Raw genomic sequence first — 15,701 nt, 5'->3', positions numbered from 1 at the left:
AGTCAGCACCTAACATTAAGAAAATTGCTGGGGTGCCTAGGTGGCTCGGTCAGTTAAGTGTCCAACTTCAATCCAGGTTATGATCTCGTGGTTCATGGGTTTGAGTTCCACATCGGGCTCTGTGCTGACAGCTTGGAGCCTGGAGCCTGCTTCAGATTGTGTCTCCCTCTCTCTCTCTCTGCTTCTACCCGTCTCGTGCTCTGTCTCTGTCTCTCAAAAATAAATGTTAAAAAAAATTTTTTTAAGAAAATTGGCCATGCCCCTGTATGAATATTTTATAGCAGTTCTGTAACTCATTTTCAGTAGCTGTGTTAATGTGTTTGTGATTGCATTTTTTGGTGTGTTTTTTTGGTGTGGGGTTTTTTGTTTTTGTTTTTTTTGGTGATTGCATATTTTGGCATGAGATGATACTACTTTATCAGAAGCTAATGAGAACAGATTAAATATGGCTTTAATATATACATAATTATTTGCATCAAGTGAAGGCACTAATGATTTCACCATATGCTGTGAAAAATATTTTCAGTAATTTAGATGAAGAAAAATGGTGAAATAATTGAATAGTAAGTATTATAGGCTTGATAAAATGAAAACAATTTATATGTTATCATGCTTGCATTGCAATTTGTAATTTGTTGTTAAAAGAGAGAGTGCAAGCAGGGGAGAGATAAGAGAGAGGGAGACAGAGAATCCAAACCAGGCTCTGCACTATCAGCACAGAGCCCCACATGGGACTCAAACTCAAGAACTCTTGAGATCATGACCTGAGCCAAAATCAAGAGTAAGAAGCCTAATTGACTGAGCCACCCACCCAGGTTCCCGTGGTATTTGCTTTATACTTACTTTGTAAATCTAATTTGTAGTCGTTAAAGAATTATAGAATGTAACCAATGGGATCATAAAACTGTAAAAAGATATATGGAGACTTTGCGATTACCTTCATAGGAAATCCAAGGGCTAAAAAGGATTTAGCAGGGTTGCTGGGTACAAATCAACATCTAGGAATCAATAGGTTATTTCAATATGTCAGAAATAACCAACCAAAAAATATAGAAAAACATTCATAACAGTAACAAAAGTTATAAAGCCATATTTGGTATCTAGAATAAAAGGGTGTTAAGACTTCTCTGGAGAAAATTATAAACTGTTACAAAAGGTAATAGCATGTAAGTATAGTACAGTTTAATAAAAATCCCAATAGGACATTTAAAGAAACTTGTTATACTGATTCTAAAGTTCATATAGAAGAGTCAATGTCTAGAAGTAGCCAAGACTGTTGGTTAGCAGTGAGTAGGACTTAACTTACGAAACATCAAGATTTATTATTTGACTATAGTAATTATAAATGAATGTAGTATCAGTGTAAGGATAGATTTAAGGAACAAAACAGAAAGCCCAGAAATGGAACTATACATATGTGGGAGAAGTTGTAATGGTAGAAGTGCATTACAAATCATTGGGGGAAAAATGAACTCTTCAGTAAGTGAGTTTGGAACGTAGGCTTTCCGTGCAGAAAAAATAAAATTAAATGTTAAATGTTTTTCTATACCTTACACACAAATAATCCCAAATAAGTTGCCTTAGTGTATAAAACAAAACTTTTAAAATGTTAGAAACACGGGCACCTGGGTGGCTCAGTTGGTTAAGCATCTGACTTGGATTCAGGTCATGATCCCACAGTTCATGAGTTTGAGCCCCACCGTAGGCTCTCTGCTATAGATCCTCTTTCCCCCTCTCTTGCTGCCCCTCCCCTACTTGCTCTCACTCTCTCTCTCTCTCTCTCAAAAATAAATAAACATTAAAAAAAATTTATAATTAGAAAAATGTTAGAAACAAATCTACTTTTATGACTCTAATGGTTAAAAAGCTGTTATAAAGACACAAAGAACTGATAATAAAATATTTATGAATTTAATTACATCAGAATTAGAGTTCTGCATTATATAAGACACCATAAAATTAATGACAAGTGACACACTAGGGAAAATATTTGTTATAGGCAAATAAAAAAGATAAGTTGTATAAATGGAGATTATTTTAGGAGATACAGAGTAGCAAGTTTTTAGAGGTAAAATCTATCTTCATCTAATTTCTAAACTCCAAGGTTTTTGATTAAATACTGATTATTTCCTTAAGTTGACCTATTATTTAGTCTTCCATTCAGTCAGTTAGCAAATATTCACTAAGCACCTGATACATGAAATCCCAGAAATAAGATATTGATGAAAAATACTCCCCTGAGTGAGGTACAAGATTGTGCTGTTTAGCTCTGTTTATTTTGACTGTGATTCCTGGGCACCTCCTCCTGTACTCTTTTTCTTTTTTTTTTAAGTTTATTTATTCTGAAAGAACATGAGTGGGGGAGGGGCAGAGAGAGAGCGCAAGAGAGAGACAACTCCAGGCAGGCTCCACACTGCCAGTGCAGAGCCCCACATAGGGCCTGAATCCACAAAATCGCAAGACCATGACCTGAGCCGAAACCAAGAATCTGAAACCCAACTGACTGAGCCACCCAGGCACCGCATCCTTCTGTACTCTTCATCAACTTTATGCTTTGAAATAATTTGCCAATACTTCGCTGTTTTAAAGTCAGAAATGGGGGGGGGGTGCTAGCAAAGGAAGCATCTGTTGGATATCTTAGCAATTCTATAAGGTCAGCTTGTTGTTTGTTACTTATAAGTCAAACAACACAGTTTATAATTAATTTCTTGTGTTGTATGTGGTAATAATTGTACATTCTGTAGAAATTGAGATTGTGATCAGTAATGGCTAAAATAGAGGCCTAGAATAACAAGGTAAGTAAAACTGCCATTCTGGGTTTTGTTTTGGTTTTATTTTCACAGAATTCCTAAATATGAGAGAGAGATGGTTGAACTGTAGAAGTTTGAGAGTTCTGTGTTTGTATAAATAATGAACAAATTTAGGAATTTTAGAGCCAACAAATTAGTAAAAATCACTTTTACAAATGAAGAAACCTAGAGATACCTGGCTGGCTCAGTTGGTGGAGCATGGGACTCTTGGTCTCAGGGTTAAGTTCAAGCCCTATGTCAGGTATAGAGATTACTTTAAAAATAAAATCTTTTAGAAAGTTTTTTGTTGTTGTTAATTTTTAATTTTCTTTAGAGAGAGAGAGAAAGTGGGGAGGGGCAGAAGATGAGAGAGAGAGAGAGAGAGAGAGAGAGAGAGAGAGAGAGAGAGAGAGAGAATCCCAAGCAGGCTCCATGCTCAGCACAGAGCCCCATGCGGGGCTTGATCCCACAGCCCTGGTATCATGACCTGAGCTGAAATCCAGAGTTGGGCCACTCAGCCGACCGAGCCACCCAGGTGGCCCTTAAAAAATAAAATCTAAATAAATAAACAAACCAATCTAGCCCCCCAAAGACTTCTTACTAAACCAGAACTAAAACCTCTAGTTTCTCCATCTTGGGTGCTGCTTTTACAATATTATAACCTGGTCTTAATTGCATATTTTCTTAACAGTTGCTACTTTTCCAATATATTTTACTTGAGGACTTCATAGTGAATAGTTTGGTTTGAAAATAACCAAAACCAGTTGTCATGTATTCAGTTACTATTTAGTGAGCACCTTGTAGGTGCCCAAGAAACAACAAATAAGTTATTATCTCTGCTGTGAAGAAGCTCTGTAGTCCAGTTGGAAAGACATACATTTATAGATATTATGATTTGACTTCTGGCTGAATGGCCAGCCATCAATTCCAAAGGGTTCCTTTTTTTATAAAACAGTTACATTCTTGACAAAATATAAGCTGACCTAGAAATAATGGACATAGTAGACTATCAGAGCTGACGTTAACCAATATGCCTATGTCAATACCATGCGATCTGGGGGTTAGACTGGGACTCTGGAGAAAAGAGTAAAGTGATTTCGAGTCCTGAACACCCCTGGCTTATGGTATAAATTTTCTCTCGAAGAATACATTTCCTTCTCAGACCACCAGGAACCCCATAGATTAAAATCAAACAGATATGTGCTTATAATCAAAAATAACCAAACACATTGGAAGACAGACCACTGTGAAGGAGAATCAACAGCTTTAGATCCCCTTACAGTGAACTTCAGATAGAATTATCAGAAAGAATATATAAGACAACTATGTGAGAAATGTTAAAGATTAAATGGAATAAAATGAACAATGGATAAGATACGTAGATAGATTTGAAAAAGAACCAACAGGTATTCTACAAAGGAAAAAGATTAAGCTAGAAGTTAGTTCTGAAGAGGGGCGCCTGGGTGGTTTAGTTGGTTAAGTGTCTGACTTCAGCTCAGGTCATGATCTCACGGCTTGTGAGTTCGAGTCCAGTGTCAGGCTCTGTGCTGACAGTTCAGAGCCTGAAGCCTGCTTCGAATTCTGTGTCTCCCTCTCTCTCTGCCCCTCCCCTGCTTACACTCTGTCTCTATCCTTCAAAAATAAATAAACATTAAAAAATATTTTTAAAAAATTTAAAAAATTAGTTCTGAAGAAATTAAATGCAGCAGTTGGAGAGAGGTGGAAAAAAGATCGGAATAAGAGGCCTAATTAATATCAAATAACTTTCCAGAGGAGAGAACTTCTGAGTTCTTTTGAAGAGGTAATAGCTGAGAACTCTCTGCAAATGATGAAAAACATGAATCTGCAGTAAAGCAACATAACATACACTAAGCAGGATAAATAAAAAAGAAGTCCACACCCAGTCATTGTAATAAAATTACAAAACCAAACCAAACCAGAAAATAACCAGTGTTAGGATGGGGAAAACCTTCTATGTTTCTGGTAGGAATGTAAAATGGTGTAACTGCTATGGAAAACAGTTTGATGATTCCTTAAAAACACTAAACATAGAATTTCTGTATAAGGTAGCAGTTCTGCTTTTGGTTCTTTACTCCTCAGAAATGAAAGCAGCAACTCAAATATTTGTACATGAGGGTTCAAAACAGCTTTATTCACAATAGCCAAAAGGTAGAAGCAACCCAAGTACCAATTTTCAGAAGAATGGGTATGCAAGATGTGGTTCATACATAAAGTGGAATGCCATTCAACCCTAAAAAGGAGAGAATCCTGCATGGATGAACCTTGAAGACATTATGCTAAGTGAAATAAGCCAGTGACAAGAGGACAGGTACCAAGGTGCCTGGCTGGCCCAGTCGGTGGAGTGTGCGACTCTTGATCCTCAGGGTTGTGGGCTCCAGCCCCACATTGGGTGTAGAGATTACTTTGAAAAGAACTTAACAACAAACAAAAACAAAAGGACAAGTATTGTGTGATGACATTTGGATGAAGTAACTATAGTAGTCAAATTTACAAAGTACAGTGGTGGTTGTAGGGGACAAGGGGAGATGATGTTTGATGGGTATAGAGTTTGAGTTTTGCAAGATGAAGAGAGTTGTGGAGATTGATTGTACAACAGTGTGAATGCCCTTGACACTACTGAACTGCACACTTAAAATGGTGGAGGGCACCTGGGTGGCTCAGTTGGTTAAGCGCCTGACTTTGGCTCGGTTAAGTGTCTGACTTTGATCCTCTGCTCCCACCTCTTCTTTGCCCCTCCCCAACTTGCATGCATGCATGCATGCATGCGCTCTCTCTCCTCTCTCTCTCAAAAATAAATAAACATTAAAAAAAATTGCTAACATATCTAGAATAAGCATATCCAAATAGAGACAATAAACAGATAAGTTGTCAGGAGCTAGGGGAGGGGGGTAACAGGGAGTTAATTGTTTAACAGGTACAGAGTTTCTCATTTTTTGTTTTTTGGGTTTTTTTTCCCTTAATGTTTGTTTATTTTGAGAGAGAGAGAATCCCAGGCAGGCTCTACGCTATCAGGCTGTCAGCACAGTGCCCGAGGTCAGACTTGACTTCATGAACCATGATATCATGACCTGAGCTGAAATAAAAAGTTGGACACTCAAGCACTGAGCCACCCAGGTGCCTCCAGAGTTTCTGTTTAGGATAATGAAAAGTTTTGGAAATAGATAGTGCTAGTGGTTGTACAGCATTGTGAATATAATTAATGCCATTGAGTTAACACATTTAAAAAATGGTTAAAATGGCAAGCTTTATTTTACCACATACAAAATAAAAATGCTAAAGAGAAGACAGAAAGACATCCATACACAAGACTACAATTAGATTGACCACAGACTTCTCAACAGCAACGGTGGAAGCCAGGTGGCAGTTGTGAAAAGTATTTTATAGCGTTTATAGGTACAAAGCAAAACTACTTGCAAGAACCATTCAAACCTTATAAAGATAATTCCAGAGAAACAAAAGCTGAGACAATTTACCATAAGTAAACTTTTGTATCAATTTTAGTCTGAGAAGTTAGTAATAGGAGGGATAGTGAGCATACTAGCAATAAAATATGTGAAATATTTAAAAATAGCCGTAATAGGAAATATGTTGAAACCTTTATGAATAAGTTCTTTGGGGGAATGTTGAATACAAATTCATAAATATTAATGCTTTGCTACAATGAGGAATAATGTGTTGATAATTCTTCAGTGTTACTAGAAAGTTAATCCTTTCTCCACATTAATATAGCAGCCTAATTAATTCAAATTAAAAATACCAAAATTTCCTCTCTTTTGGAACTTAGCATTGCTCTAAATTTACTCTGGAAAAATAAACAGGTGAGAATATAAGAAATGTTTCGAAATGCAGCTGTACTGAAGGAAGATAAGCTAGCTATAGCTTTGGAGATAATACAGTATAGCTGACCCTTGAATGACATGGGTTTGACCTGCTTGGGTCCACTTATACCTGGATATTTGTCAATCAGTAAAGTAGTATAAATGTCTTTTCATTATGATTATAATAACATTTTTTTCTAGCTTTATTTTTTTTTAATTTTTTAACTTTTTTTTTTTTTTTTTTGAGAGACAGTGTGAGCAGGAGAGAGGCAGTCACAGATTCTGAAGCAGGCTCCAGGCTCTGAGCTGTCAGCACAGAGCCCGACTCAGGGATCAAACTCGCCAACTGTGAGATCATGACCTGAGCGGATGTTGGATGCTTAATTGACTGAGCCACCTAGGTGTCCCTCTAGCTTACTTTATTGTAATACAGTATATAATACATAGGACATACAAAATACGTTAATCAACTGTGTGTGTTATTGGTAAGGGAGCAGTAGGCTATTAGTAGTTAAATTAATGGGGAATCAGAAGTTGTGTGTGGATTTTTAACTGCAGGGATTTGAGGTCAGCACCCCTAACCTTCCCCAACTTTGTCTAAGGGTCAACTGTATAATGTAAAAATGGGTTAACAGAACAGAATTTGCAGCCTATGAAAATATTAATAATTGAATATATGCTAGAGGAAGCACAGTATATCTAAGGAAAAGAGAAGTTATGATATTGGAACAATTAATGGGAGATCTGTTTAGATTAGAACTTGACTTTATATCCTATACCCAGTAGAATGAATTAAATGAATTATGCAAATAGGGGTGTCTGGGTGGCTCAGTCAGTTAAGTGTCCAACTTCGGTTCAGGTCATGATCTCACCATTCCGGAGTTCCATCCCTGTGTCGGGCTGTGTGCTGACAGCTCCGAGCCTGGAGCCTGTTTCAGATTCTGTGTCTCCCTCTCTCTCTCTGCCCCTTCCCCGCTCATGCTCTGTCTCTCTCTCAAAAATAAACATTAAAAAAAATTTTTTAATAAAGTAAATTATGCAGCTATTTTTTTTTATGTTAATCACTAAAGGAGAAATAAAAGAAAATAAGTTACAGTTTTTTAAGTCTCTGGTAGATTTCCTATACTTACAAAGTGGCAGTAGAGAGCACTTTTTATTTTAACAAGGCTATGTTTTAAAATTACATGTTTTATGGAGCACCTGGGTGGCTCAGGTGGTTGAGCGTTCAACTCTTTTTTTATATATATACTTTTTTTTTAATGTTTATTTTTGAGAGAGAGACACACACAGAGTGCAGGTGGGGGAGGGGCAGAGAGAGAGAGATAGAGAGAGAGAGAGAGAGAGGGAGACACAGAATCCAAAACAGGCTCCAGGCTTGGAGCTGTCAGCACAGAGCCTGATGCAGGGCTTGAACTTATGAACCGTGAGATCATGACCTGAGCTGAAGTCGGAGAACGCTTAACTGACTAAGCCACCCAGGCGCCCCGAACGTCCTACTCTTAATTTTGGCTCAGGTCATGCTCTTGCAGTTCATGGGTTTGAGCCCTGCATCAGGCTCCTCTCTGTTTGAGATTTTCTCTCTCTCTCTTTGCCCCTCCCCCCACCTAAAAATAAACTTAAAAAAAAATTCTGTTGTAAAATGTAACTTAAAAATTAAAGTGTAGGGGCGCCTGGGTGGCTCAGTCGGTTAAGCGGCCGACTTTGGCTCAGGTCATGATCTCGCGGTCAGTGAGTTCAAGCCCTGCATTGGGCTCTGTGCTGACAGCTCAGAGCCCGGAGCCTGTTTCAGATTCTGTGTCTCCCTCTCTCTGACCCTCCCCCGTTCATGCTTTGTCTCTCTCTGTCTCAAAAATAAATAAACATTGGGGCGCCTGGGTGGCGCAGTCGGTTAAGCGTCCGACTTCAGCCAGGTCACGATCTCGCGGTCCGTGAGTTCGAGCCCCGCGTCGGGCTCTGGGCTGATGGCTCAGAGCCTGGAGCCTGTTTCCGATTCTGTGTCTGCCTCTCTCTCTGCCCCTCCCCTGTTCATGCTCTGTCTCTCTCTGTCTCAAAAATAAATAAACATTAAAAAAAAATTTTTTTTTTAAATTTTTTTTTTTCAACGTTTATTTATTTTTGGGACAGAGAGAGACAGAGCATGAACAGGGGAGGGGCAGAGAGAGAGGCAGACACAGAATCGGAAACAGGCTCCAGGCTCTGAGCCATCAGCCCAGAGCCCGACGCGGGGCTCGAACTCACGGACCGCGAGATCGTGACCTGGCTGAAGTCGGACGCTTAACCGACTGCGCCACCCAGGCGCCCCAAAAAAATTTTTTTTAAAAATTAAAGTGCAGAATGGGCAAAGGTATTTGTAATGTTGGCAAAATAATTAATATTTTATATATAAACTTAATCCTTAGATAAACACTAAAATGCTAGTGAGCAGATAGGCGCAGTTCACAAGAGAAAATATTACCTCATTCCATTGATCAGTTTTAGTGTTATTAAAGGTGGGGTATCCAGACATTTGTGTATGTCCTGATAGGATACAATATAGAGTATATAATATCATTAGTTAAGTATTCACTCTCCCAATTTAAGCATGTATGTAATGCAAATAATTTTCATCTAGAAGAAATTCAGGCAGTGGAACAAGTTAAATGACACCAACAGAAGCAAATAAATAAAGCTAGAGTGTGGAATGTTCTGCTGGAGAGCTGACCCCTCAACTGCAGCATTAGTAAATGGCATGGGAAAAATACTGAGAACAATGTAATCTAATTGCTCTAGATTAAAAAAGATTTAAGAGACATAACCAAATGCAATGTGTTGACCTTCTTTGAATCCCAATTCAAACAAACCAACCATAAGTGGACATTTTTTAAACATTCAAGGAAATTTGATTATAGAACAAATGAAGATGGTGCCAGTGAATTATTGTTAATTTTATTAGGCATGGTAGTAGCACTATTGTTGTATAACCAACTGTTAGAATTTTTTTAGAGTAGGGGCAAAATGACATGATAGCTGGGATTTGCTTTAAAATACAGTAAAACCTTGGGGCACCTGGGTGGCTCAGTCGGTTAAGTGTCCGACTTCGGCTCAGGTCATGATCTCATGGTCCGTGAGTTCGAGCCCCACGTCGGGCTCTGTGCTGACGGCTCAGAGCCTGGAGCCTGCTTCAGATTCTGTGTCTCCCTCTCTCTCTGACCCTCCCCCATTCATACTCTGTCTCTCTCTGTCTCAAAAATAAATAAACATTAAAAAAAATTTTTTTTAAATAAAATAAAATACAGTAAAACCTTGAATGTAACTTGTATTGTGACTGTTCCTCAAAGTGAGCAAACATTTCTAACAAATTTTAACTTGGTAAATGAGTGATGTCTCGCAATATGATGCCAAATGTCACATGATCACAACTGACCCGATGGTTCTTGAAATTCACTTTGATATACGAGTGCTTTGGTTTACAAGCATGTTTCTAGAACGAACTGTGCTCACAAACCAAAGTTTTACTGTAGTGCAACAAAGTGGCACCTGCCTGGCTTAGTTGGTGGAGCATGTGACTCTTGATCTTGGGGTTACAAGTTCAAGCCCAACATTGGGTGTAGAGATTACTTAAAAATAAAATCTTGGGGTGCTTGGGTGGCTCAATTAAGCCTCTGACTCTTGATTTCAGCTCAGGTCACGATCTCACGGTTAGTTACATCGAGCCCTGCATCTGGCTCCATACTGAGTGTGGAGCCTAGTTAAGATTCTCTCTCTCCCTCTTCCCCTCTCTCCCGCGCATGCATGCTCTCTCTCTTTCTCTAAAATAAAAAATAAATAAGCCTTCAGTTTGGGGCACGTGGGTGGCTCAGTCGGTTAAGCATCCGACTTCAGCTCAGGTCATGATTTCACAGTTCGTGGATTCAAGCCCCGTGTTGGGCTCTGTGCTGTCAGCTCAGAGCCTGGAGCTTGCTTTGGATTGTGTCTCACTCTTGCCTCTCTCTGCCCCTCCCCCGTTTATATTCGCTTGCTCTCTCTCAAAAATAAACTAAAAAATAAATCTTCAGTGTAAAAAAATGAAAAGGAAAAAATACTGTAACAAAGAAAAGATAGATGAAGAAAATGTGGCAAAATCTTGAAAATTTTTTAGGTCTGGGGTGATTCTACTTCTAAGTATAATGACATTTTTGAGAGTAAAAATTTTTTAAGAGGGTAAAATGGTTAAATTGAGATTATGAATACAAATTGAAGTGAGACCAACCATTGCTGCAGAAGTTTGCTGAACAGTATATTTACACTGGTGGTTGGAGTATAACCCTCTTAGAAAAAAACATTTTGGCATTATTAAGGAGAAAGACATATCAAAAAATACTTATTGCAGTATTACTTATAGTAACAAATCTAGAAATAACCCTAAGTGTACATAACAGTAGGCAGGTTATAAATTTTGGATGATAGAGTATTGTCATTATAAAAGTAATTTTTAGGGATGCAAGGGTGGCTCAATCGGTTGAGTGTCCAACTTCATCTCAGGTTATGATCTCACGGTCCATGGGTTCGGTTCGATCCTTGCATTGGGCTCTATGCTGACAGCTCAGAGCCTGGAACCTGCTACACATTCTGTGTCTCCCTCTATTTCTTCCCCTCCTCTGCTCACACTCTGTCTCTCTCTCTTTTTCTCTCTCAAAAATAAATAAACATAAAAAACTTAAAAGTAATTTTTACAAGGAATTGATTGGAACATTGGGAAATGCTTGTTTCATTAAATGAAAAGAATAGAATACAGTTATGGACACACACATACATAATATAAAATTGGTTTCATATACAATAGTAGCATCCATAGTGGAAAAAAAGACTTAAAGGTAGAATACTGAAGTTGGTAGACTGTAAGTCTCCATTTGGTGAAAATCAGTCAAGTTTTTCTTTATATTTTCCCATAATTATTTCAGTGTTATGTATACACATAATATGTATAGTATAATGTGTATATATTATATATAGTATTTATATTATAGTGATTATAATATATAACATACTTATATATACTATATACTACTATAATATTACTGTATGAATACTATATATACTATTATATGTAAAAAAAATATATATACATATATATATATATAAATGTATATGAGAGGAAGATTATCAGCATAAAAAACAAGAAATGAGAATAGAGTGCCTTGGTTCATAAATCCGTAGAAAATATCTGTAGAAGTTTAATACAATTTTCTCTTTCCTATACATGCTGTTATTTGGTTAAAAAGTCTTTTGTGATACATGATGTTACAGATTTATAGTCTCCTGCTTGAAAGGAGCCATAAAACCGGTATCACTCAATTTTTTACCTTCAGTCTCCATATGGGTTGGTGGATTCACCTGGGAAGAGATTAAGTTCCCATTTTGTCTTCTTGTTTTGTTTTGGTTTGTTTCTTTTGCATTGTTTTTCTTCTACAGTTTCAGGTAAGACATGATTTTAATTTTTGCTTCCTAGTAATCAAATACTTCTACTTTAACAATATTCCTCCTTAAAGTATGATGACCAGCTGATGCAGAACTCCCATCTGTAAAGCAAACAGAAAAGTGATAACCCTCCCCTCCCTCATTCTAGATATGTTTTCTTACAGTATTAGGGGATAGCCTTCTGAAAAACTTGTTACAGTACATGATTGATTCATGATTATTTCCAACTGTACCTTTAAGAAAAAGCACACTTTATAGCATTGCCAAACACTGTACTCTCATTCTGTACTAGTATAGTTGGTTTGGGGGCCAGATGCTTCTATATTAGATTTCATTTTATTAAATTTTTTTTTTTTTCAACGTTTATTTATTTTTGGGACAGAGAGAGACACAGCATGAACGGGGGAGGGGCAGAGAGAGAGGGAGACACAGAATCGGAAACAGGCTCCAGGTTCTGAGCCATCAGCCCAGAGCCTGACGCGGGGCTCGAACTCACGGACCGCGAGATCGTGACCTGGCTGAAGTCGGACGCTTAACCGACTGCGCCACCCAGGCGCCCCAGATTTCATTTTATTAAATTCACCTGCTCTTTTGGAATGCCAGTTGCATCAGCGAGCATGTGGACCAGCCCTCATAACTTCGTATCCTTCAGAAGGCTTAGCGCACTGTCCATAACCTCATAAACGTCATTGATAAAAAGTGTTAAATAAGAATGTTTATGATCTTAATGTGTCAACTGTGCTTCAATTTTTAAAAATTTAAATAAAAATTAAAATGAAAAATTTTTGAGAGTAAAGATTTTTTTTTTAAATATGAAATTTATTGTCAAATTGGTGTCCATACAACACCCAATGCTCATTGCAACAGGTGCCCTCCTCAGTACCCATCACCCACCCTCCCCTCCCTCCCACCCCCCATCAACCCTCAGTTTGTTTTCAGTTTTTAAGAGTCTCTTATGGTTTGGCAAAAGAGTGAAGATTTTAGCTTACTAGATACTGTAGGGAAAAAAATTTTTATTTATTTATTTATTTATTTATTTATTTATTTATTTATTTAGAGAGCATGCAAGCGAGGGGGGGGAGCGAGGGAGGGAGGGAGGGAGAGAGGAGAGAGAGAGAAAATATCTTAAATAGGCTCCATGCTCAGTGTGGAGCTGAACGTAGGGCTTGATCCCACAACCCTGGCATCACAACCTGAGCTGAAGTCAAGAGTCAGACACTCAACTGACTGAGCCACTCAGGCACCCTGAAAAAAAAATATCTTAAACATCAGAAGACATTTGGAAAATAATTTTGTTTCAGATTTCTAGTTTGAGATATAAATTCACATTTTTATATGTCTGTGTCACTTTTTCTTCTCAGGGATCCATCTGTCTCTAAGTCTATAGAACGAATCTTCAAAATCTGGGAAGATAGAAATGTGTACCCAGAAGAAATGATAATGGCACTGAGAGAAGCTTTGAGTAAGTGTATTTTCTCTCCTAAAAAAAAAAAAAAAAAAAATCATTGAGTCTTTAAAATTATATACATTTTATAGATGTAGGCCTATTGCATAACAATGAAAAATAAAGTTTTGAATTGGGCCCTATTTATTTAAAATTAAATACTTAACAAAAATCTCTTTGAATTAAAATTTAAATAGAATTGGTTTGGGGAGGGTTGGATTTTGTTTGTATTGACTAGAGAAAGTCATGCATATTAAGTGATGATGGCTAATTATTTTCCTACACTTACTTTACATTGAGCATTTTTAACTAGTCGTGTTTTAACAATTACTGCCCTGTCCATTTACTGTTGGAGGATTTTTTTTGATGGGGTTTCAGTTTCCAGTAAGCTATTTGATATTAAGCATATATATTAAGCATTCTTTAGTCTCTGTTTTGGTTTAGATTTGCAATAAATTGTGTATTTCTAAGAAGTCATTTACTTCCGATGTATTAGGTGTATTTACTTGAGTCATTAAATGGAAGTTGGTGATATCTGACACCTTGACATTATTTGATTAGAAATTTGCTTTAAAAATAGTATCTTCTAAGAAGCTGTTAAATTCTTCATTTGAATGTGGTAACTAGTATTTTTAAGCTTCCTGCCCTATTCTCAAAAATCAGTGATTTTATTGATGATAGAAATCATGTTTATTTGACAGCTTCTTAGATCTGGTGGGTGTTTTTATTTTTTTTATAAAAATGAAAGGAAAAGAAAGAAAAACAACACACAGTCTCGGATTGCCTTTTTTCAATGCTACAACTTTGACACTGAAGTGGACAGACAGAACAGCTTCCCATAATGCCAGATTGCAAAAACTGAAATGTTTTCCAGGTACCACTTTCAAAACTCAGAAGCAGCTGAAAGAAAATCTGAACAAACAACCGAATAAGCAGTGGAAGAAATCACAAAGTAAGGAACAAAATCTCAACTAATATAAAATTACCTCCTCTTTTTGGAGCAGAAGAAAATGTAGACCATTTGACATCGTACCTGGCATAAACCATGGGGAAGCCTGTGTTTTCCAGGCCTGGGAGAGTGACCCAGTGACTTATACTAAACAAGCCATCATGGAGTTACTTCTTTAAAAAAACAAAAACAAAAAAAACCCCTACTTTTAAACAAAGGAAATACAGAAAAAGGGTTTAAATGAGTGAAGATTCAAGAGTAGTTGGGGGAGTGAAAGAAGAAAAATGCTTGATAGTGCCCAGGCTAACTCTCAGACTGAAAGATATATGAAGGTAGAGGCAGCTGGCATTAAACAACAGAGCTGAAGAGGAGACTAGGCATTAAGAAGCATTTATGTGGGAGCCATGAAATCCTTCAGATTTGGGGACACTCTACCAGATTAGACATGGGCCTCAAATCCTGGCCAGAAGCCCACTCTCTAACAGGAGCTCCTGCTATATTTCTCATGTTTACCCAGCATGAGATCAAGGGAGTGGAATACTGCATGTGATAGGCTGCTGTGGGCCAAACTGAGGAATATTGAGAAGGACTTGGTGTGGAGGGAACGAGGTAGAAGACAGTGAGAATTGGGAGGTAAAACAAGACACTTGGGATGATTTCACTCCAGCAAGTATATGATATTCATCATGATTAAGGGAGTCCTGACATCCTTTTGCTCATAAGTTGCATGCTTAGGAAGAGCAAGAGTCATCATTTCAGCCGAAGTTGAACCACAGTGGTAATGTGCTTAGAACTCTCCCTGCCTGTTTTTGCTGTGAATTGAGTCAGCAGAAAAAGAAATCCAAAGCTTAAATCGTAGGAATAGAGTTGATGTTTGTAAGCAATTTTCTTCAGCCAGTGCTCAGGATTAATTGGATGTCCCCGCTCCTGAACACTCTTAATTTGAGGTACTGAGATCCTCTTATACTCAGACTAGGAAACAAGGTACTTCATGTATCTCAGAATCTCCAAATCCATAATTCTAGGACTTTGTGATTTAAAGGGTCTGTTGGAGGTAAGTAGGTTAGATGTATCTAAATAGTATATTTTTAGGGGCGCCTGGGTGGCTGAGTGGGTTGAGTGTCCGACTTCAGCTCAGGTCATGATCTCGCGGTTCATGAGTTCAAGCCCTGCATCGAGCTCACTGCTATCAACACAGAGCCTGCTTTGGATCCTCTGCCCCACCCCGCCCCTCATCCCCCCCT

At 37.8% G+C, this 15,701-nt stretch overlaps 1 protein-coding gene across 5 annotated transcripts in view; it reads left to right on the top strand.

Moving 5' to 3' along the window:
- RPRD2 (regulation of nuclear pre-mRNA domain containing 2) overlaps nt 1-15,701 on the top strand; it is a 101,437-nt gene that overhangs the window by 55,554 nt on the left and 30,182 nt on the right. For 3 of the 5 annotated variants that reach the window (XM_047085677.1, XM_047085675.1, XM_047085678.1), the window contains exons 3-4: nt 13,426-13,526; nt 14,383-14,460. In XM_047085677.1, the coding sequence (XP_046941633.1) occupies nt 13,426-13,526; nt 14,383-14,460 (179 nt within the window). The remainder of the gene's footprint in view (nt 1-13,425; nt 13,527-14,382; nt 14,461-15,701) is intronic. The other 2 variants (XM_047085676.1, XM_047085679.1) reach the window with 1 other exon arrangement.

The sequence above is a fragment of the Lynx rufus genome, unplaced genomic scaffold (assembly GCF_022079265.1).
Source record: "Lynx rufus isolate CCGP_SWC_20201006 ecotype Redwood Valley unplaced genomic scaffold, mLynRuf1.p SCAF_2, whole genome shotgun sequence".
Lineage (NCBI taxonomy): Eukaryota > Metazoa > Chordata > Mammalia > Carnivora > Felidae > Lynx > Lynx rufus.
This window is presented reverse-complemented; position numbering and strand designations above follow the sequence as displayed.